At 44.5% G+C, this 24369-nt stretch overlaps 1 protein-coding gene across 23 annotated transcripts in view; it reads right to left on the reverse strand.

Moving 5' to 3' along the window:
- The window catches only part of LOC102540146 (protocadherin gamma-C3), a 175754-nt gene that overhangs the window by 69393 nt on the left and 81992 nt on the right, over window positions 1-24369 (reverse strand). Inside the window, exon 1 of one of the 23 annotated variants that reach the window (XM_006204527.4) lies at window positions 20079-22775. The exons of 15 other annotated variants lie outside the window; for them this stretch is intronic. In XM_006204527.4, the coding sequence (XP_006204589.1) occupies window positions 20079-22502 (2424 nt within the window). In that variant the 5' untranslated portion in view covers window positions 22503-22775. 7 more of the 23 variants (XM_072956058.1, XM_072956117.1, XM_072956012.1 and 4 more) reach the window with 7 other exon arrangements.

The following is a 24369-nucleotide window of genomic DNA, read 5'->3' on the forward strand; positions in this document are numbered from 1 at the left end:
ACTGTTAATTAAGTACATATTATGAACTAGATGGTTTATATGTTATCAGTAGTCTTCACCCCAATCTTTGAATTACATATTACAATCTCTATTTTGCTGAAGCTGAAAGAGATTAAGTAACGTCAAAGTCATTTAGGAGTTACCTCATTACAAAGCTGCTGTTTTTCTATCATACTACATCTTAGAATATGGATATTAGGTAATCCCCAGAGCATGTACATTTGTTCATTCATTCACTCAGCAACTATTTACTGAAGCCTATTTAGCTCATACTGGAAGCATAATAGAGCTCACTGGTATTTGAGATACAGCCTAAGGGTCATCACTGTTCATTGCCCCAGCTCTTGACGATTTGCCCCTAAACTGAGTTACGTGAACAGAAACCAGCATAATTGGACCATACTAGTTTAGCTTCCCAAATAATTTCTGCTGTGTGTTACATCTTTCATTCTGAATCGACTGTCATATGAAAACTGGCCATGTGATAAACATTTTGATAGCTTTCACAAAAAAACCCAGAAGCTACATTGCCCTCTATTCTTCTTGATATTATTTAGGAACCTCTACTTAGTAAATTCCATTTGGAACTCAATGTCGATACAAAGTTTGCCATTTTAGATAAGGTCAAAAACTTCCTTTAAAAAAACTAGACAAGTAGAACCATACTGTATTTCCCTTTTTGGCCTTGGTTGTCAAGAAACATAAAGTGACGCGAATCTCAGTAGCAGCAGCTCTTTCATTTTAGGGCCATTTGATTATCTTTCATTCTCCAAATGGTTTTCAATCTCTTTTATAAGTCTAGATTTTAATTAACTACCATATTTTGAAAATAGATAGAAAACAAATCAGGAGAAAATAATCAGGATGTTATGGTTTCCTACCCCTTCACAGAATTCACCAAAAGAAACCAGGCTTCTTACAGGTTCCACAATGCTTTTCCAAGAATAATATATTTTAGCATTTGATTTCTGTTCAACATTCTACAATAAGCATAAGGTTCTCAGGAAACAGAATCTATGCACTTTCCAGAAAATTTTCCACTGTGAGAATTATGGGAAATTTTACATAAGAGAGAATTCCTACAAATTTACCACAGTATCAAAATGCACTCAAAACACAATTTGTTAACTCTGAATATCCCACAAAGTCACCATTAAAATCATCAGTGTGGGTAAAATGGGCGAAAGAAATATTTAACCTGGAAATTACCTTTAGACATGGTATTCCTGAACTCTATGATGGGGATGAAAAATAAACAATTTCTTCCATTTTTCCTCATGACAACACTTATACTGCATATTTCAGTGAGAAACTTTTAAAAGTGTAAGAAATAAACTCTCAATATTTGGAAGTTCACGAATGATATGAAACCATGAAATGACTTAGGACACTGACAAAGTATAATGTATGCATCCCTAATGACCAGAAAGAAGTACCACACTTTAAAAGAAACTAAATGCAATTTGTGATTTTGTTAGCAAATTCATGTGTAGTTAGAAGTTGTTCTATTTATGAAAGTTTATTTAGAATATCATCGAGTACTTTTCATTGCATTAGACTTATCCCCTCTAGAAGAATTTGTATTCTTGACAGATAAATTGGCATGAGATGTTCAACATAAAACTGTTGCATGGCCAATAGGAAATAAAAGCAATCAAAAACAGGAAGAGTTGTAGAGTTGTTAATTAAATTAGAAAAATTATAGAGTTTTAACAAGTACTTTACAAACTGGATATAAAAATTTATATATGCCATATACAAATATATTTTAAAAATTGTTATAAACAAGGCATGAGGGAAGACCTGAAAAGAGGCCTGAGGGAAGGCAGTCCGATTGTCACTGGTGCCTGCCATATTTATATAAATGCATTGGTGTCTGTTTTATAAACTCCGAATATATGTTATTTACCTATAATAAGAGATATTTTGCTCAGAGGAGAATATTTGATATGAACTCACCTGAATTAATGCATGATTATCTTTAGAAAACACCAAATCGCCTGACAGCAAGAGAGGCTCGCTTTTCTCACAGCTCTCTTGGCTGATGAGCGTGTCAGCGTAGTTGGGCTGCGGGAAGATCACGTGACTCTTTCGCGAGTCCGCGGTGAGCGACACCTCGTGGGAATAGGTCTGCAGGAAAGCCCGCACCCCGTCCACGCCCACGAACTGAGAGGCGGGTACGCCCGCCAAACGGCCTTTCGAAGCCTGGAGCACGCGCGACGTGTGCCAGCGCCTCAGCCTGAGCGCCAGCAGCACGATGACAAAGGCCAGGAAGACACAAGAGACCGCAGCCACCGCCACCACCAGATACAGCGTGAGATCTGAACCATCAGAGTCCTGCGGGACTTCCAGGCTGCCCAGGTCGGCCAGGACATCTGGGATGCTGTCAGCCACGGCCACCGTGAGCGTGACGGTGGCAGAGAGAGGGGGCTGCCCATGGTCCTGCACTGCCACCACCAGGCTCTGCTTGAGCGCATCTCTGTCCAGCAGGGCCCGCGCTGTGCGCACCTCGCCCGTGTGCAGCCCCACCGCGAAGAGCCCGGGCTCGCTGGCCTTGAGCAGGCGGTAGGACAGCCAGGCGTTCTGGCCTGAGTCTCTGTCCACCGCCACCACCTTGGTTACCAGGTAGCCGGGCTCTGCGGAGCGGGGTGCCAGCTCCACCCCCGTGGAACCATCCGTAGGTAGAGCAGGAAAGAGGATTTCCGGCGGGTTGTCGTTCTGGTCTAGCACAAATAGTCTCAGCGATACGTTGCTGCTGAGTGGAGGGTCCCCGCTGTCATGTGCCATCACTTGTAGCTGCAAGTTTTGAAACTGTTCATAGTCGAAGGAGCACAGTGCATACAGGACACCAGTGTCGGAGTTGATGGAGACGTAGGAGGACAGAGGAGCTTCCCGGAGGGTGCCCTCTGCCAGGGAGTAAGTGACCTGGGCATTCTTTCCATAGTCAGGGTCATAGGCGGTCACAGAGATGATGGAAGCTCCTCTGGGGTTGTTCTCTAGGATATAGGCGGAGTATGAGGCATGAGAGAAGGCAGGAGGGTTGTCATTGGTGTCTGCCACGTTCAGAAAGATGTGAGTTTCCGTGGACAGGGGTGGACTTCCTAGGTCACTGGCAGTCACCGTGATGTTGTAGCTAGGAACCAGTTCTCGGTCTAGGAGTGTGTCTGTCACTAAACTATAGTAACTTCCATAAGACTTTTCTAATTTAAAGGGCAGATTTCCTTGGATGAAACAGATCACTTGTCCATTTTCGCCAGAGTCTTGGTCATTTACATTTAAAAGGGCAATTAACGTCCCTCTGGGAGAGTTTTCCGGAATGGAATTGGAGACAGAGGTGATTACTACTTCAGGGGCGTTATCATTCACGTCCAAAACTGTGATCAGGACTTTGGCTCGTGCAGAATATCCTGCGTTATCCATTGCTTGCACTTCCATCTCATAGAATCCAGATTCCTCGTGATTCAACTCCCCTATTGTTGAAATTGTCCCTAAATGACAATCTAGCTTGAAAACTTGAGCCGCTTTATTGTCCACATACCGGAAGGAATACATCACTTCCGCATTGGCTCCTTCGTCAGCGTCGGTGGCGTTTACCAGAAGCAGCTTAGTCCCCACCTCCACGTTCTCCGGAACGCTCACACGGTACTCAGACTGAGCAAACGCTGGTGCGTTGTCGTTCACATCAACGACCATTACACGGATGCGCGCGGTGCCAGTGCGGACTGGGTCGCCAGCGTCAGAGGCCGTGAGAATCAGGTGGTGAACAGCTTTTTCCTCGCGGTCCAGGGAGCGCTCCAGCACCAGTTCCGGGTACTTGTTACCATCCGCTCCGCTTTGCACGTCCAAGGAGAAGTGAGTATTACTACTGAGCTTGTAGCTCTGGAGTGAATTCTTCCCTATATCCGGATCCCAAGCGTGCGGAAGGGGGAATCGCATCCCAGTGGCTGCATTTTCACTCATTCTTATTTCTAATTCATCCTCCTGGAAATAGGGGGCATTATCATTAATATCCCTCACTTCTACCACTACACCGTATATTTTCACGGTATCCTCCATCAGAATCTCCAGATTTAGTTGACACTTGAGGGATCCCATACAGAGCTCCTCCCGGTCTAACCTACCCGCGGTGATCAAGCTGCCGCTTCGCGGATTCAGAGCGAAAAGTGTCCTACCTCTGGAGACGATGCGGACTCCGTGCTCCTCCAGTTCCCGGGGCTCCAACCCCAGATCCTTAGCGATGTTACCCACCCTAGAGCCTTCCTCCAGTTCCTCGGGAACTGAATAGTGGATTTGGGTGCATCCAGTTTCCCACAGAGTCCCCAGGAGAACTCCCAGCATGACCAGCTTTGTGCAGTCCCGGTGTAGTAGCGCAAGAATCATTGTCAGTTTCCTCAAGGATTACTTCCAATTCTTCGCTTGACCACCTAAGTCAGGATTAGCTCTTCCGTCCTTAAAATCCGACAGTTGGGAGACCAGAGACCCTCAGTCCGGAAGATGGTTAGTTTCTATCTGTGCTTTGTGCTTCAGGAGCGTGCAGGGCTAGCGGGATCACTCTGCTTTTCTCTCCCTGATTGGTGAACAGCGGCGCTCAGAGTCCTAACCAATTACTGCACAATCTTCAACTCTGGGGAAGGATTTTGGTTTTAAGACCTTAAATAGCTCCACCTACTGTTCTTCAAATAGGGATGGAGCCAACTAAAACTACAGTATTCATTTTACTTGAAATTTCAGTGAGCTTCTTTTTATTTCCCTAAATTTTTCATACAGAGCCACTTTGAGATTATTTTCTGTAGCTGGAGGCATATTCCGTTTCTCCAACGAGGTTTTAAATGAATTTGAAGTTTCTCTAAACAGTAAATTTAACCTTATTATTTTAGAACACTTACTTTGATATCACTCCACTGCACAAAGGCACTTATTAAGGGAATCTCCTTAGAAGTTTCATGTTTTAAGACACTGTATAATAAGAGTAATTTAGAATTTCTTACCCAGCTAAAATCTAGGGCAAATTTTTGATAGAGTCTTGCCTAAATGGAAGAACTACCTTAACAGGCTGTTGACACTTACTATTTAAAAATAAATTTTTCACAACTGTATGGAAACCTAAAATTAAGAAACGTGATTGTACACATTATCAGAATCACACTCAACAGGAAGTCAAGTGAAGAAGACACATTAATATTTTTAGAACAAAATTAATATTTTTTAGAACAACTAGCATTTAACTGGAAGTAAGGGAAGTAGTATACTAATATATTACATTTCAAAAGAATGTTTAGGAAAATAAAAAACCCAAAGAGTATTACTAACTTACCTTTTTCTGGGTAACAAACGTAATTCCAGTTACTGAGATTTACTGGTAATACACTTGAAAACCCATCAAAATATAGGAAAAATTCTCACTATTGTGTTTTCATGAATGTACATACTTAGATTCTGAGGATAAGCATGTTTGGCAGGCATGCCATGAAATAATACATTTAACTGGGATGAAATCTATAAGTAGCTCTGAGAAAAGGAAGGGCATATAACTGACTTGTTCAACGGGATGCAAAAGAGTCCCTAGCAGATAAACCTAAATATTATCAAATCATTACTATGTCCGTAGTTCTAAAGCCTTTTTTTTTTCATGGATTTCCCTCTCACTTTGTAGTTGATAGAGCAAAGAAAGTCTTATATACCAAGATATTGATGTTCTGAAAAAGAGAAACACTTACAGGGAAAAAATTATGTTCCTATTAAAAATATTGGAGCATAACAAAGGAAACCATAAGCAAAACAAAATGACAATCTACGGAATGGGAAAAATATTTGCAAAAGATAAAACTGCCAAAGGCTTGATCTCCAGAATATATAAACAGCTCATATACTTAATAAGAAAAAAACAAACAACCCAATCCAAAATGGGCAGAAGACCTAAACAAGCAATTCTCCAATGAAGACATATGAATGACACACACACAAAAATGCTCAATATCACTACTTATCACAGAAATGCAAATCAAAACTACAATGAGGTATCACCTCACACCAGTCAGAATGGCCATCATTCAAAAGTCCACAAATGATAAATGCTGGAGAGAGTATGGAGAAAAGGAAACCCTCCTACACTGCTGGTGGGAAGGCAATTTGGTGCAGCCACTGTGGAAAACAGTATGGAGATTCCTCAAAACACTAAAAATAGACTTACCATATGACCCAGCAATCCCACTCCTGGGCATATATTCAGAAGGATCTCTAATTCAAAAAGACACCTGTACCCCAATGTTTATAGCAGCACTATTTACAATTGCCAAGACATGGAAACAACCTAAATGTCCATTGACAGATGACTGGATAAAGAAGTTGTGGTATATTTATACAATGGAATACTAATCAGCCATAAAAAAGAATGAAATAATGCCATTTGCAGCAACATGGCTGTTCCTGGAGAATGTCATTCTAAGTGAAGCAAGAAAGAGAAAGAAAAATACCATATGATATCATTCATACGTGGAATCTAAAAAAAAAACCAGACAAATGAAATTGAATATAAAAAAGAAACAGACTCACAGGCATAGAATACAAACTTGTGGTTGCCTGGGGGTAGGGAGGTGGGAAGGGACAGACCGGGAGTTTGACATTAGTAGATACTGAGAGGTATATATGCAATAGATAAACAAGTTTATACTGTATACCACAAGGAAATATATTCAAGATCTTGTAGTAGCTTATGGTGAAAAATATGAAAACGAATATATGTATATTCATGTATGACTAGAAAATTGTGCTGTACACCAGACATTGACACAACATTATAAACTGACTATAACTCAATTAAAAAAATATTGGAGTGGCAGCAGCATCATAATATCTACTTCTCCCAGTAAGAGAGATTTTATTGTGTGTGTGTGTGTGTGTGTGTGTGTATGGATAAAGAATAACTCAGGTGAAATTGTCAAAATATTTAAAATACTTGACAGCTAATAATGAAGTTACTGACCCACACAGAAAGGAACAGAAAATATTGAGAGTGGGCAAAAACTTGAACTGACAGTAGGTATAATCTGTTTAAGATTTTCTTTCCTAAATATTAGGAATTAAACCAAACCCATATGCAGATGAAAGGCTGAAACTCACGTGAGCAGAAGCAACATAGTTAGAGCTCAACTTGTTATTCTCCTCAGTGACATTTACTCCCAAAGGAGCTTCATTAGAAAGATCTTCTGGGGGGACTACTTCTGGCGTCATGGTGAGAATATTAAACCCCGTTTCCCGAGAATTGGCCACGTACAGATTGTAGGAATAAGGCAAAGTTCCCTCGTTGTAGTTGGAAAACCCCTCTGGTCCAGTCTTAGAACAGACACTAGGCTGAAAGCAGCCCCAGGTGGCCAGACTAGAGGAGCGACGAAGGTGCAGGGCGATTGCCAGAGTCACTGCGAGGAGGAAGAGCACGGAGATCAAGGCCAAGGCCACTACCAGGTAGAATTGCAGCTCACCTTGGGGGTCAGAGGGCTCTGGGCCGTCACTGAGGTCAGGCAGCGCCTCCTGCAGGCTGTCCGCGAACACCAGGAGCAGCGTGGCGGTGGCCGAGAGGGGCGGCTGTCCCCCATCGCGCACTGCGACCAGCAGGCGCTGGCGGACCGCGTCCCTGTCGCCCAAGGCCCGCGCCGTGCGCACCTCGCCCGTGCGCAGCCCCAGGCTGAAGAGTCCGGGCTCGCTGGCCTGCAGCACGTGGTAGGACAGCCAGGCGTTGTGCCCAGAGTCGGCGTCCACCGCCACCACCTTGGTGACCAGGTAGCCGGGCTGCGCGGCGCGCGGCACCGTGTCGAAGAGCGCAGAGCCGTCGGGCCCCAGCGCCGGGTACAGCACCCGGGGCGCGTTGTCGTTGCGGTCGCCCACCAGCACGCGCAGGCTCACGTTGGCGCTGAGCGCGGGCGAGCCGTGGTCGCGGGCCTGCAGCGTCAGCTCGAAGGCGCGCAGCTGCTCGTGGTCGAAGGCGCGCTGCGCGAACAGCACGCCGCTCTGCGCGCTCACGGACACGTAGGACGACAGCGCGCGCGGCTCCAGGTCGCTGGCCACGATGGAGTAGGACACGTGGCCGTTGGGCCCCAGGTCGGGGTCAGAGGCGCTGACTTGGGCGATGGAGGCTCCAGGCGGGTTGTTTTCTGCCACGTGGACGACATAGGAGGCCTGGTGGAAAACTGGAGCGTTGTCGTTGACGTCACTGATGTGCAGGGTGACGCTTCTGCTGGAGGAGAGAGAGGGCTTGCCTCTGTCGGTGGCTGTGATGGTGACATTGTACTCCGGGGTCTGCTCCCGGTCCAAGGCCCCATCTGTTACAAGCTTGTAGTAATTATTGGCGGAAGATTCAATTCTAAAAGGAACTTTTTCTTTTATGAGACATGTGACCTCTCCATTTTCTCCCGAATCTTTATCATGTGTTTTGAACAGAGCAATCACGGTTCCAGGTTTGGTATCCTCAGTTATGGAACTAGACACTGATGTGAAAACCACCTCTGGGGCATTGTCGTTCTCATCTAAAATTTCCAGTATAATTTTACACTCGGTGGCCATGCCTCCGCCATCCTTGGCCTCTATGCTTATGGTATAACTGCTACTGATTTCAAAGTCTGTAGGGTCTTTGGATTTAATTTCTCCACTTTGATGATCTAGCACAAACATTTTTCCAATATCTCGCGGTGTTTTGAAGGAGTAGGTGATCTCTGCATTTATGCCCTCGTCTTGGTCTGTGGCTTTCACCTTTAGAACAGAGGTGCCTGGGGGCGAGTTCTCACGCAGGCTAACTTTGTACACGTCTTGACTGAACACTGGCGGGTTATCATTGGCATCAGTGACCTTGATCCTGATTTGAGTGGTGCCAGTTTGGATGGGATCACCCCCGTCCACTGCTGTCAGGACCAGGAGATGGGAGCTCTGTTGTTCCCGGTCCAGCGGCTTCTCCAATACTAATTCTGGGACATTCTTGCCTTCAGTCTTATCCTCAACCATCAGAGAGAAATACTCACTGTAGCTGAGCTGGTAAGTCTGGAGAGAATTAGGCCCTACATCTGCATCTATAGCTGATTCCAAGCCAAACCGAGTTCCTGGAATTGCAAGTTCGTTGATTTGTAAAACAATGCTATTTTGGGGGAAATGAGGTGGGTTGTCATTTACATCTTCTATCATCACGTTTATGTGAAAAACATTTAGAGGATTCTCTGCTACAATCTCTAAAGTCACGACACAGAGAGGGTTTTGCGGGCAGAGTGACTCCCGATCTATTCTGTCACTCACAAGTAAATTTCCATTCTCCGTGTTCACAGTTAAGTATTGTTTCTCTGCGCTAACTCTGAGGTTGCGGGTCAATAAATCCCGTACAGGCAACCCCAGGTCCTCAGCGACATTCCCCACCACTGAGCCTCTGGCCATTTCTTCTGGAATAGAGTAGCGGATCTGCTCGGAGAGCGCTCCGCGTAACAAAGGCAGCAAGAAAGAAAAGAGTACTTGCCGCCGCCGCCGCCAGGTACTGCTCCTCTGCTCCGCCCTATTTCCCATCCTTCTCTGCGCTGCTATAGCCTCAGACGTTAAGAGAAGATGATTCACAAATTGCGTTCAAAATGTCTACGTCGACCACGGAGAAAACTCAACGCTCCCAGTTTGAAGACATCGCAGCCCGTAATCCGTAATCAGATATGCCGAGCAGAGAGCCTGAGTTCCCGCTACTCTCCTTGCCGACTTGCTTCTGTGACCGTGCAGAAAATCACATGGGTAGATATTGGACTCCAGCTCTGGCAGCGCATTGGCCAACAGCGGCGCTTGGAGTCTATTTAGAAAACTGCAGTCAGAAGCCTTTTAATAATGGGATTCGGTATTCCGATAGATATGTTGTACTGATGTATAGGAAATGAGTCAGTTTAGGAGTTTTGGACAGATCTATTTTCCACTGTTTACTACCAAATAAGTTTCCCTAGAGATGAAATCCTATAGAAGAGCCATTAATTCAGTAATGAGAAAAGTTTGTCTTTTTCTAATCAGAAGCAATACACATATTCGAAGAACAAAGCAAAGTCTTCTCTCCAGACTTAAAACAAAGACCATGTGGAAAAACAGCCCCACCAAGTGGTATGGGGAAATTGTGACAGCCATAAAGTGACACCCAGTATTATCTTCAATCTGCTATGCATATAATTTTCCTCCTCCTTTCATCAGAGGAAACTGGAGGTGAGATCAAAGGTAGGGTTTTACTCAAGATAAGGATGGCCAATACCATACAGTTTCCCTTGTTAATTATAAATAAGATTTATGAAAAGGATTATTAAGTGTTTTACACTTTAATCATAAAGAGTATACCCTAGTAGGTTACCATAGACATTTAATGACATGAAATGTAAGTGTTTTAATTTTATCCTTTTATTTAACTGCCCCATATGTTGCATCTCAACATAACTTTCCCGCTACCTCTAATCAAAATAACCTTCTTAATCTCAAGTGTCAAAACCAGCCTTTCCTTTTTATTCTCTAAGATCATGGTTGACAACTCCTAACTAGTTCAAACTATGTTAAAAAAATATGGAACAGCCTCTCTCTTTCAACAAACACCTCATATTCTTTTTATTCATCTAATTTCAGTTCAAGTAACATGCCTTAAATCTTTTTTTTCTCAGTTTGGAATTCCACAAGCATAAATTCTAGCCCTAGATGCTCAAAACAATCTCACACTTTTCTTGACTTCAATACAAACTTAGGCATCTGTTGCAGGACTCCCCTTTCCCACAGTTGAAATTCTTTTCACACAAGCACTAGATACTCAATTTATAGTTAATTATAATAAGGTCAATTCCAAAATGAAAAGGAAAACTTGAAAGGAAACATAAATATGCAAGTAATTTGGGCCAAATACCCAAAAGTGGTGTGAGAGTGATGAGCTGAATTGACTATGGAGATAATTCCTTTGACCAAATACCCTAAATCAGTTTCCTTTCCCTCCTTAACTTCCCTAGACATTGCTTCACATAACACTTATGTTAGTAGGTAACTATCAGGGCTTCAATAACAAGTTGGTTCTGAATATAAGAATTGAGTATACTTATAGTTAATACAAAAATGAGTTTACAAATGAAATAAAGAAGGAATCTGATAAAGTCTAAATTCCCACTCTGTTTCTTACATTCACAAACTATTCCATATGAATAAATCTGAAAAATGTGAGCATTTTTAGCAGATTTGAAAACAACTTTTTGAGAAGCACTGGATCAACATGAAGTTATTTCCCTAAGGGAATTTACTACACTAAAAAAAATTAACAATACACACACAGACATTAAATTACAGGTAAAGGAATAAAAGGAAATAATATCAGTATTTCTTCACTGTAGAAACAGAAAAGATGTCTAGAACTTAACAAAAAAACGTGTGTTCTACATTTCCTCTCCCAAGACAGTCTAGTATTTAAAAGATAGTCACTATATCTTGTTTTGATGGGATAAATAAATGAGACAAAGGTGAAATAATCAACATGATTGAAAAATATTACCAGCCACAAAAAATAAAAACAGAATTCTTTCATGCTCAGAGAAAAGCTTAGACGTGTGCAAGTGTACATGTGTGAGTGTGTGTACATATGTACTGTGGATAAGAAACAGAGCTAGAGCAAGTATGCTATTTAATCAACAGTGTCAAATATGAACATTAGAAATAAAGCGAGCAATAGGAGAATACAATCATAAATCAGTGGAGGTGATAGGAAGTTGAAATGAAATAAAAAAAACCTGTGAATCATTAATTTGAATCATAACCAGTTTACACTGATAGCCATAGACACTGATGATAAAAAATATTACTAAAAATCACCTTACAATAAAGCAATCTATAACTGAACTGGACCTTTGAAATTAAAACAAAACAAAACAAAACAAAACAAAACAAAACAAAACACCAGGACTAAAAAAATGACTTTTACAAAACCTCTCTGGAAAATGTTAATTTGATGAAAGGTAAAGTACAGAAACTCACACGTTTCGCTTTAAATATGTAAGAATATAAGCCCCACCTCTAAAAAAACAAAAAAAAAAAACAAAAAAACAGGTTTTACAACAGGCTCAGAAAAAAAGTCACTTAGAAGACCTATACAGGGATACCAGCAATTGGGAGGCAGGAAATAAATCTCACCTGATTACTGGTAGGATCACATTTGCCTAAACCGGTAGCTGAATCGTCAGCTATCAAGAGAGGCTCGCTTTTCCCACAGCTCTCCTGGCTGATGAGCGTGTCCGCGTAGTTGGGCTGCGGGAAGATCACGTGACTCTTCCGCGAGTCCGCGGTGAGAGACACCTCGTGGGAATAGGTCTGCAGGAAAGCCCGCACCCCGTCCACGCCCACGAACTGAGAGGCGGGTACGCCCGCCAGTCCGCCTCCTGAAGCCTGCAGCACGCGCGACGTGTGCCAGCGCCTCAGCCTGAGCGCCATTAGCACGATGACAAAGGCCAGGAAGACACAGGAGACCGTGGCCACCGCCACCACCAGGTACAACGTGAGGACCGAGTCGTCAGGGTTGGCGGGAGATTCAAGGCTTCCGAAGTCAGCCAGGACGTCGGGTATGCTGTCGGCTACCGCGACAGTGAGCGTGACGGTGGCAGAGAGAGGGGGCTGCCCATGGTCCTGGACCGCCACCACCAGGCTCTGCTTGAGCGCATCTCTGTCCAGCAGGGCCCGCGCTGTGCGCACCTCGCCCGTGTGCAGCCCCACCGCGAAGAGCCCTGGCTCGCTGGCCTTCAGCAGGCGGTAGGACAGCCAGGCGTTCTGGCCTGAGTCTCTGTCCACCGCCACCACCTTGGTTACCAGGTAGCCAGGCTCTGCGGAACGGGGTGCTAACTCCACGCCTGTGGAGCCATCTGTGGGGACAGCAGGGTACAGGATCTCAGGTACGTTGTCGTTCTGGTCTAGTATAAATATGCTCAGTGACACATTGCTGCTGAGCGGTGGGTCCCCACTGTCACATGCCGTCACCCACAACTGCAGTTCATGAAACTGTTCATAGTCAAAGGAGCGCAACGCATACAGAATGCCGGTGTCTGAGTTTATGGAGACAAAGGAGGATAGCGGTGCTCCCTGGAGGGTATCCTCTACCAGAGAATAAGTGACCTGGGCATTCTCTTTGCTGTCCTGGTCAAGTGCAGTCACTGAGAAGAAAGAAGCTCCTCTGGGGTTGTTTTCAGGAATGTAGGCAGAATAAGAGGAGTGAGCAAAAGTGGGTGGATTATCATTGTCATCTGCTACATTCAGTGAAATGTGAGTTTCTGTAGACAAGGGCGGACTTCCCTGATCTGTTGCTGTCAAAGTTATATTGTAGCTCTGAACCTGCTCCCTGTCCAATGCTCTGTTTGTTATCAACTTGTAATAATTTCCATAAGTCTTTTCTAATTTAAAAGGCATATTGTTAGGAATAAAACAGGAGACTTGACCATTTTCTCCGGAGTCTTGATCTTGCACATTTAGAAGAGCAACCACTGTACCTGGAGGAGAGTTTTCTAGCACTGAATTAGTAGAAGATGTGATAGTTATTTCCGGAGTATTATCATTCACATCCACAACTGTGACCAGCATCTTAGCAGTGGTGAAGAGACCTCCACCATCTTGGCCTTGAATTTCCATCTCATAGAATCTGTATTTCTCAAAATCCAGAAGACCTTGTATTAAGACTTCTCCAGATCGAGAATCCAACTGGAATATTTCAGTAGCTTTGTTTTCCATATTCCGGAATGAATATACCACTTCCCCGTTGATTCCTTCATCTGGATCAATTGCATTTACCATGAGAACCCGAGATCCAGCGCTGAGGTTCTCAGGAACACTCACTCTATAGACAGGCTGAGTAAACTTTGGGACGTGGTCATTTACATCGAGAACCACCACACGAATGGGAACAGTGCCCTGGCGGATGGGATCTCCTCCATCTAAGGCTGTGAGGAGTAGATGGTGAGCAGCCTCTTTCTCCCTGTCCAGGCTCCCCTCCAGCACTAGCTCAGGATTCTTGGCCCCATCCGTTCCGCCTCGCACTTGCAAGGAAAAGTAACTATTAGGACTGAGCTGGTAGCGCTGGAGGGAGTTCATTCCCACATCTGGATCTCTAGCGTTAGGAAGAGGAAATCGCGATCCCGGAGTTGCGTGCTCACTGACTTTTATCTCTACTTCTTCCTCCCGGAAGCTGGGGGCGTTATCATTAATATCCATTATTTCCACCTCCACTCCGTAAATCTTCAGGGTATCTTCCACAAGTACCTCTATGTTTAAAAAACAGGAGGAAACCGCCTCACAGAGCTCCTCCCGGTCTATCCTACTCGCCGTGATCAAGCTGCCACTTCGCGGATTCAGAGCGAAAAGCTGCGTCTTTCCTCTGGAGACGATGCGGACTCCGCGCTCCGCCAGCTCCCAAGGCTCCAGCCCCAGGTCCTTGGAAATATTGCCCACGAAGAAGCCTTTGTCTGTCTCTTCCGGCACCAAGTATCGGATCTGCCCGGCCTCAGACTCCCGCAGCGTCCCCAGGAAGATACACAGTACGACCAGCCCTCTGCGGTCCAGGCGCAACTGCCGATTCGCCATGGCAGTGGCTGAGCCTATATTCCGCGGTTTCTTGAGCCGTTTGGTTCTGAATCAGCATGTATCCACAAGGTCTCTGGCCGACTGCATCCAAAATGTATTAGTGAAGAGAAGTACTTTTAAGTTTCCAGCATCAGGCTCTTTGAGAATCCAACCTCACTCGGCTTTATGTTGTAGAGGTAGGGGAGGGAGGGAATCTGTAGCGCGCTGCTTCCCATTCCCTAATTGGTGAACAGCGGCGCCTAGAGCCCAATCTTATTATTGCAACAAGAAAGAAAAACCCAACTAATATACCTGTTTCCGAAGTTACTACACTCACCTCTTCGAGAATCACAAGCATTTGTAAAGCTTAAAATTGCAGACAATAAAGAATTATGCAATGTGATGTTAAAAGTATACCAAGAGCACTTATGAAAAGGGTAATTATTTAAAGAGCTTGCTAAATTCTTTTTTGAGTTTCCAAACACTACTGGAACTGAACACTTGCAGGTTAGATTTGATTCCTAACGATTTTTACTGACTGAGGGAACAGCATTTGTGGTTGTGGAACTAGCATGGTTCCAAAAAAATCATCAATTAGGATTATGACTATAATTCTTACCAATGTTTCTTTATTAAGTAAAATAAGGGCAAAATTATGAGAAAATTTGCATGGCATTAGAATTGTCATTTAAAATACCACAGTATAAAAATATAACTGTATTCCATATCCTTAATTAAAATATATTCTATTTCATGAAAAATTGACCTAAGAGTTCTCTATATATTTTACCTTAAATGCATTTGAACAGTAGAAAGATTGCAGCATTGTAAACTTTAGTTTTAACAGTAATATCTACAGGTTTGAGCTAGATTTATTTGAAGAACTTTAACAAGAGATGAAACCTAGAATCTGGAAATAACAGTACTATATTAGAATATGTTGGCATATTGTAATATATAAAGCATTATTTTAAATACTTACCTGTTTAAAACTATCCTTATCGTCTTCAACACTAGGAGTCAAAATGCTAGCCAATAGCACTGAAGAGCTATCCTTGATGAGAATATCTTGTGTGGCTGGATAATGTTCAACAGATGCAAGAAAATTAAATTCCGGATTAGTTTCACTCCCAGGCACAGATAAATTATAGGCATAGGGCAAAGTTCCCTCACTGTAGTTGGGAGGAATCTCGGAACCAGACTTGGAGCAGAGAACAGATCTAAAGCAGCCCCCGGCGCTGGGGCTGGAAGAGCGTCGCAGGCGCAGAGCGATTGCCAGAATCACCGCGAGGAGGAAGAGTACCGAGATCAAGGCCAAGGCCACCACCAGGTAAAACTGCAGCTCACCTTGGGGGTCAGAGGGCTCTGGGCGGTCACTGAGGTCAGGCAGCGCCTCCTGCAGGCTGTCCGCGAAAACCAGGAGCAGCGTGGCGGTGGCCGAGAGGGGCGGCTGTCCCCCATCGCGCACTGCGACCAGCAGGCGCTGGCGGGCCGCGTCCCTGTCGCCCAAGGCCCGCGCCGTGCGCACCTCGCCCGTGCGCAGCCCCAGGCTGAAGAGTCCGGGCTCGCTGGCCTGCAGCACGTGGTAGGACAGCCAGGCGTTGTGCCCAGAGTCGGCGTCCACCGCCACCACCTTGGTGACCAGGTAGCCGGGCTGCGCGGCGCGCGGCACCGTGTCGAAGAGCGCAGAGCCGTCGGGCCCCAGCGCCGGGTACAGCACCCGGGGCGCGTTGTCGTTGCGGTCGCCCACCAGCACGCGCAGGCTCACGTTGGCGCTGAGCGCGGGCGAGCCGTGGTCGCGGGCCTGCAGCGTCAGCTCGAAGGCGCGCAGCTGCTCGTGGTCGAAGGCGCGCTGCGCGAACAGCACGCCGCTCTGCGCGCTCACGGACACGTAGGACGACAGCGCGCGCGGCTCCAGGTCGCCGGCCACGATGGAGTAGGACACGTGGCCGTTGGGCCCCAGGTCGGGGTCAGAGGCGCTGACTTGGGCGATGGAGGCTCCAGGGGGATTGTTTTCTGCCACGTGGACCACGTAGGAGGCCTGGTGGAAAGCCGGAGCGTTGTCGTTGACGTCGCTGATGTGCAGGGTAATGGTAGCACTGGAGGAGAGGGGAGGTTTGCCCTTGTCAGTGGCTGTGATGGTGACATTGTATTCCGGAGTCTGCTCTCGGTCTAGGGCCCCATCTGTCACCAGCTTGTAGTAATTATTGGAAGAAGAATAAATCTTGAAAGGAACATCTCTTCCTATATGACAGGTGACTTCTCCATTTTCTCCGGAATCCCGGTCCCGTGTTTTGAAGAGGGCAACAACCATTCCTGGAAGAGAATCCTCCAAAATCTCATCAGAGAGGGAAGTGATGATTATTTCTGGCCTGTTGTCATTTTCGTCTAACACGTCTATAATTACTTTACACTGTGTAGAGAGAGATCCTCGGTCCTTTGCTTCTACATCCATAGTATATCTTTCGACATCTTCAAAATCCAGGGGCTCTCTAGTTATAATGTTTCCTGTAGCAGAATCCAGAGAGAACACATGCTGGGCTGTTTCAGCCACACCAAGGAATGAGTAGGTGATAACAGCGTTGTTGCCTTCATCTTGGTCAGTAGCACTCACCCTCAGCACAAAGGTGCCTGGGGGCACGTCTTCTCGAAGACTGACCTTGTACAAGTCTTGGCTGAACACGGGGTGGTTATCGTTGGCATCCACCACCCGGATTCGGATCTGAGCGGTCCCACTTCGAGGCGGATCCCCGCTGTCTAAGGCTGTCAACACCAAGTGGTGAGTGCTCTGAGTTTCTCGGTCCAGGGTCTTTTTTAGTACCAGTTCTGGATATTTGCCACCGTCAGGATTGTCTTTTACCACTAACGAGAAATACTCATTAGGACTTAGTTGGTATTTGCTCAGTGAATTCATACTAATATCGGGATCTTTTGCAGACTCAAGAATTGTTCCCATTCCTGGGCTGACAGATTCACTGATTTCTAAGTTTATTTCATCTTTATGGAATTGAGGAGCATGGTCATTAATATCCTCAATAACCACAATGATATGAAAAATATTTAAAGGATTTTCCACTACAGCCTCCAACTGCAATTCACAGCTTCTTCTCTCTTTGCATATCTGCTCACGGTCTATTCGGTCTTTCACAAGTAAGTCCCCACTCTCCGCGTCTACGCTGAAAAGCAGCTTCTCCGCGCTAACTCGCAGCTTTCGAGCCGCCACATCCAGGACACTGAGCCCTAGATCCTTGGCGAGGTTTCCCACCACCGAGCCCTTGGCCAGCTCTTCGGGAATCGAGTAGCGGATCTGCTCGCACAGCGCGGGGTAGAACAAAGGCAGCAGAAAGAGGAACAGTACCTGCCGCCGGCGGGCTGGGCGTTTCTGCGCGCAGCTTCCTCCCATCGTGCGCTCTAGTTCTCGCTGCGTCCCAGTCTTTCTAGTTGGAGAAAGTGCACACTAGCGCACTGATACAGCATTCAGCCCAGGACAGGGGGAACCCCTAGTCTCTGGGCTGGGAATCCGTGTGTGCTGGGCAGAACCTGCGCGGCCAGGAACCCCAGTGTGTAAGCGGGTTTCCTTCTCCCTGTGTTGTTGGCTGCGCAGGAAATCCCAGGTTGGAGGCTGAGGAATCCCGGGCATCAGCGCTTGCTCTGCACTGGCCGACAGCGGCGCCCAGAGGCTCCAAGTGGAACCGCAGCTTAGTTTTTGTATTTCAAGAAATCTTTTCTTTTAAAGGGAAGATGACAGCAGCGGAAATATTTGAATCGTATTCCTTGGTGATTCCATTTTCAGCACGAAGCATATTTTTCACATAAAAAACTATTATGTTTTTATATGCTAATATCTTACATAGATTTTTGACTAGGTAGAAGTATTTCTTTCAAAATCAAAAAGGCACGAAATAACGTAGAGTGCAAAGTAGGTCTCCTATTACATGTCCCACTGCTATTCAGTTCTTCCACCCAGAGGCAATCACTGTTGTTCCTTTTAAGAGTAATTATCCACAAAGGGAAGTACTGAAGTTAAATACTATTTCTTTCTCTTTCTTTCTTTTTTGGTCTTCCATCCAGGCTTATATTTGGCCAGAAAGTATTAACCCACCCCGCCGCACATTTAGGAACTAGAATGCAACTATTGTCATATTCACGACAGTCATCCAAGGTGTCCTACATTGCTTTTAAATAATTATATTTTAAAAATTTGCTTGCAATAGCAACCATGCAAAAAAGTAGGGTTTTTTAAAAACTGAATTTTTCTAAATAATAGAATTATTTGAAATAGGTGCATAATAATTTTGACTTTCATGAACAGACATTTAAAATGACAGTTTCAAGGATTTAATAGTTAATAACTATGACCCAAAAGATAATAACTCTGCTCGCCATCCATAGACCTATCCTTGAACAAATGTTGAATGATGTGAAAAAAGTCACGGTTTCATAAATATTTTGAAACACATTAGGACACTCTGACTTTATGCTACCATATTAGTTTAGAAGCATATTAGTAATAAATTAAAAGTAGAAATCAATACATCAGTATCTTCACTATACTAAATGGGTTCATCAGTAACTCCACTGACCGCCGGTTTAGAATTCTATGTACTTCTCTGCTTGTATTCAGATCTCATGCAAAAATAACATTACTTTCTTGGCTTTAAGTTTGTTTTGACTCTAAATTTCAGAGTTTTCAGAGTTTCAGGTGGAGTCACTGAAATGCCTTTGACACACATGTCTTGCTCCTGTACTTGGAACATGTACAAGTTTATCTCCCCCAATTTTATATATATCAGCATTAGAGATTGGAGAATTTAACAAAAAGTACAAAGAAAGCAGAACCTCAAATTTGCTTAACTTTCTATAGGCTCTCTGGAATCCCTATTGAGCAAGGAAAGTAAAATTAAAATGGAATGTCTTCCACATACAGAATGAAATTAGAATCACGGGCAAAACGGATGCTGCAGTGTTACCAAGTATAATGACACTTGGAAAAATTTAAGGACACGTATAGATCAGTAAATCCTCTATAGAACAGTAATGAAAATGGGTAGTATTTCCAGTGAGGTGAATGCATTTGTTTCTAACATTTACCCATTCTTACCAGGCCTACCTTCAAAATAAGAGCCAGGGTGATCTAAGGGGCTAGGGTTTCAGCATGTAGCCAACAGGAGAGCACACGAATTGACAAGACACTTCTGTGGCAGTCCTCTCTTAGGAAGTGTCAATATTATACTCAACAAAATGATAAAATGTAAGATTCTATGAAGCTACTCATAACAGGCTATGACAGTAGGCCTTCATTCGGACTAGGTTCGGAATATTTACCAGAAAGTAAAACCATATCACCTTTAACAACCATCAAGTTCTACATTTCAATGTTTTAGCAAGCAGCAAATGCCCTTGAAATGGAGGGAAAAGTGAAAAAATTATGATTAAGTTTCCATCATCATGCTGCAAACTGAAATGTAAAACCGATTTTAATTTTTAAAGGAGAGAAAAGCAGTAAAAATAGAACTCACTGGCACCAAAGGGGTATCTTCTATAGGAAGCCTGGAATCATCTAACAAAGACAGAGGATCCTTTTTCTCACAGCTCTCCTGGCTGATGAGCGTGTCCGCATAGTTGGGCTGAGGGAAGATCACGTGACTCTTCCGCGAGTCCGCGGTGAGCGACACCTCGTGGGAGTAGGTCTGCAGGAAAGCCCGCACCCCGTCCACGCCCACAAACTGAGATGTGGCCACACGCGCTAAATCATCTCCTGAAGCCTGAAGCAGGCGCGACGTGTGCCAGCGCCTCAGCCTGAGGGCCAGCAGCACAATGACAAAGGCCAGGAAGACGCAGGAGACCGCGGCCACTGCCATCACCAGATACAACGTGAGGCCTGAAGCATCAGAGTCTTGCGGGACCTCCAAGCTTCCCAAGTCAGCCAAGACATCTGGGATGCTGTCAGCTACAGCCACCGTGAGCGTGACGGTGGCAGAGAGAGGGGGCTGCCCATGGTCCTGGACCGCCACCACCAGGCTCTGCTTGAGCGCATCTCTGTCCAGCAGGGCCCGCGCTGTGCGCACCTCGCCCGTGTGCAGCCCCACCGCGAAGAGCCCTGGCTCGCTGGCCTTCAGCAGGCGGTAGGACAGCCAGGCGTTCTGGCCTGAGTCTCTGTCCACCGCCACCACCTTGGTCACCAGGTAGCCAGGCTCTGCGGAGCGGGGTGCCAGCTCCACACCAGTGGAACCATCCGTGGGCAGGGTAGGGTACAGGATTTCGGGTGCATTGTCATTCTGGTCCAGCACAAATATGCTCAGTGACACACTGCTGCTGAGTGGAGGGTCCCCGCTGTCAGTGGCTGTCACCTGTATCTGCAGATCACGAAACTGCTCATAGTCAAAGGATCGCAGTGCATACAGGACTCCTGTATCGGAATTGATGGAGACATAGGAGGACAGAGGTGCCCCCTGGATAGTGTCTTCAGCCAGGGAGTAAATAACCTGAGCATTTTCTTTGCTGTCTGGGTCCAGTGCAGTCACTGAGAAGATGGAGGCACCTCTGGGGTTGTTCTCTGGGATATAGGTAAAGTAGGAGATGTGAGAAAAGGTGGGTGGATTGTCATTGATATCTGCCACTTGCAAGGTGAAGTGAGTTTCTGTTGATAGGGGTGGACTTCCTCCATCTGTGGCTGTTACCGTGATATTGTAAGAGGATACCTGTTCCCTGTCAAGGGCTTTGTGTGTCACCAATCTATAATAACTGTCAATGGACTTTTCTAACTTAAATGGTAAATTCCCTGGTATGGAGCAAGTGACCTGTCCATTCTGCCCAGAGTCCAGATCATGCACATTTAAAAGGGCTATAACAGTCCCCAAAGGTGAATCTTCCCTCAGCGGACTAAACAGAGATGTGATGGTCATCTCCGGACTGTTGTCATTTACATCTTCTACTGTAATCAACACTTTTGCAGTTGCAAGATATGCTCCTCCGTCTTCCGCTTGTACTTCTATTTCATAGAAACCTGTTTCTTCATAGTCTAGATTTTCTGATAGCTTTATTTCCCCAGTATTTTTGTTTAGTTGGAATTTCAACAATTGTGTGTCAGGTAATTTTCGAAATGAATATGTCACTTCTCCATTGGCACCTTCATCCCTGTCAGTGGCGGTGACTGTCAGCAGCTGCGCGCCCACAGGCAAGTTCTCTGGAACATTCACTCGGTATTCGGGCAAACTGAAAACCGGTGCATTGTCGTTTGCATCGAAGACAGTCACACTAATGAGGACAGTGCCAGATCGAAGAGGGTCACCCCCATCGACGGCAGTGAGGACCAGATGGTGCATTGCCTCTTCCTCCCGATCCAGGGCGTGCTCCAGCACCAGCTCCGGGTACTTAACGCCACTGGCACGGCTTTGAACTGCTAGGGAGAAGTGCTTACTGGAGCTGAGCTGGTAGTTCTGTAGGGAGTTCACGCCCACATCCAGATCAACAGCTTCCGGGAGAGGAAAACGCATTCCTGGAGCAACGTTTTCATTAATTTTTACATCTACGTTTTCTGCTTGGAATTTTGGTGCATTATCGTTGATATCAGTAACTTCTATTTCTACTCCGAAAAGTTTCACCCTATCTTCCACAAGAATGTTAAAACTCACCAGACACTGCAGATTCTGTGCGCAGAGTTCCTCCCGGTCTATCCTGCCCGCGGTAACCAAGCTGCCGCTTCGCGCATTCAAAGCAAAGAGCTGCGTCCTACCTCTGGAGACGATGCGGACTCCGCGCTCTGCCAGTTCCCGGGGCTCCAGCCCCAGGTCTTTGGAGATGTTGCCCACAAAAGAGCCTTTCTCTAGCTCCTCGGGTACAGAGTAGCGGATCTGCCGAGCTTTGGCTTCCCACGGCATACGGAGGAAAAGGCAGAGCAGGATCAGCGCGCAGCGGTCGGAGCGATTCCTTAGAGCGGCCATTGTTGGCTGGTGACGGGATTCTCGCTGAGTCCTCACTGGGCACACTGTTGTTTTGGCCGGTTCCTTTTTCTTTCCCTGGCTGCAGGAAGTCTCTGCAACCTGCGCACCTTAAATTCTGGAGTGAATTTCGCTGCAGTCCTGGAGCCGGTTTGTAGGAATCGTGGAGCTTTGTGTATTTGAAGCCCTGAGAATCCGGATTGAGCGCTGGCTGCGGTTCTCTCCTGGTAGGTGAACAGCGGCGCTCAGAGTCCTCAGAAGTTACTGCACCCACTATGTATGCAACGGAAAGCAAACGCTACTCTATTTTGTTGTATATTTAAATTTATTTTACATTATTTCGTTGGTTTCTCAACTGATAGCCTTAAATCAACTACTATCTGTGGGTTTCTTACTTGCTGAAATAAAATGGAATGAAAGGACTACAAAGCATTAAATGATAACAGTTGATTAAATATATATTTTCAACACTCATTTTCCCAATAGAAATAGATCCAGGTTAGTAATGCTTACTGCTATATTCAGGAAAGCCTTACAAATTTATCTGAAATTCTGATTTAAATGGTCAAGCTGTGTTTAGTAGACATTCATATGGAAACTATATGAGATATACCCCTTATAATTCACTTAGACTCTTTTAAACTTTTGATTTGAGCAACCAACTAATTAATTGAATTTGTTTAACATTAAGATTGTGTAAAAGGTTTTCAAAATATTTTTCTAAAATGGTTTTATTGAGCTTCAATGAATTTTTAAAAATGTTTTATTACAGGCACATAATATTAGAAGTTAATTTGACCTATTAAAATGAGTTAAGCTAGTAATCACAAATTAAAGGGATTGTATTGCAGTGAGAAGAGAATATATACAAGTGCTACAATTTTTTAAAAACTGAAGTTAGGAATATTGATGCAGGCTTTTGAAAAATAAGTATTTATGACAAGTGACCTATTTTTACCAGGGCCTTGACACCAGTATAAGTAATCTCTTCTTTGCATTTTGTATGGAAGCTCGAAGTAAAGTGGCCCACACATCTAGAGTTGTATATTCCCATTAACCCAGCAGTAGTTCGCTCCTCAAAGGTGAGGAGTTTAGAGGTTCATTTCTTTCATACACAGAAAACAGGATGTTCAGAAACGTTTACGTCACTATGCCCCCAAGTATAGAACTCTTCAAAGATTTTATCTGTTGTCTTCAAAGATTTTATATCAGACAGAGATTGCACCCAGAAAATAGCATTTCATTTGCTTTCTTATAAACTCCTTGTCTTGCAATGCAGAGAAAAAAAGATTAGGGAAGAGTACAATTTGACCACAAAGAAAAGTAGATATAAGAGGCTAGAAGGACTAACAATTTAAGAGAAAAATTCCTCTAGACAGTATTAAGTTTTGTGGACCATAGAAAATTTGGCAATGGAATCAAAGTTTTGACTCCTTTCCCAAAAAAAAAACGCATACATCTGTAACTTTGCTTGCAACTTCAGGGTTTCATGAAACTCTCACCATCCCCCTTCAAATGCTTACAGTTTAAAAATTGTTAAAATAAATAAAGATACCCAAACACACATCCTAGATTATTTGCAATAGATGGTTCTTTGGAATGAGCATCTACTTTGGTATTTAATGAGTATCTGGATATTAATAAACTTACACATGTAAATAGGATATGGAAAATCCAACTTAGAGCAGATTTGAATAGGGTATTATTTATGTATGTATGTATGTATTTATTTATTATTCATTTATGTTTATTTATTTGGTAAGAAGCCAAGACCATGGCCTATGTTTTCCTAATCTAAGCTTGACAAGGTATCTCCAGTTTAGTGACATTCTTTATAAATTATAGAGCAACTTATGAACCAAGTAAGCCT

This window comes from Vicugna pacos, chromosome 3 (genome assembly GCF_048564905.1).
Source record: "Vicugna pacos chromosome 3, VicPac4, whole genome shotgun sequence".
Classification (NCBI taxonomy): domain Eukaryota; kingdom Metazoa; phylum Chordata; class Mammalia; order Artiodactyla; family Camelidae; genus Vicugna; species Vicugna pacos.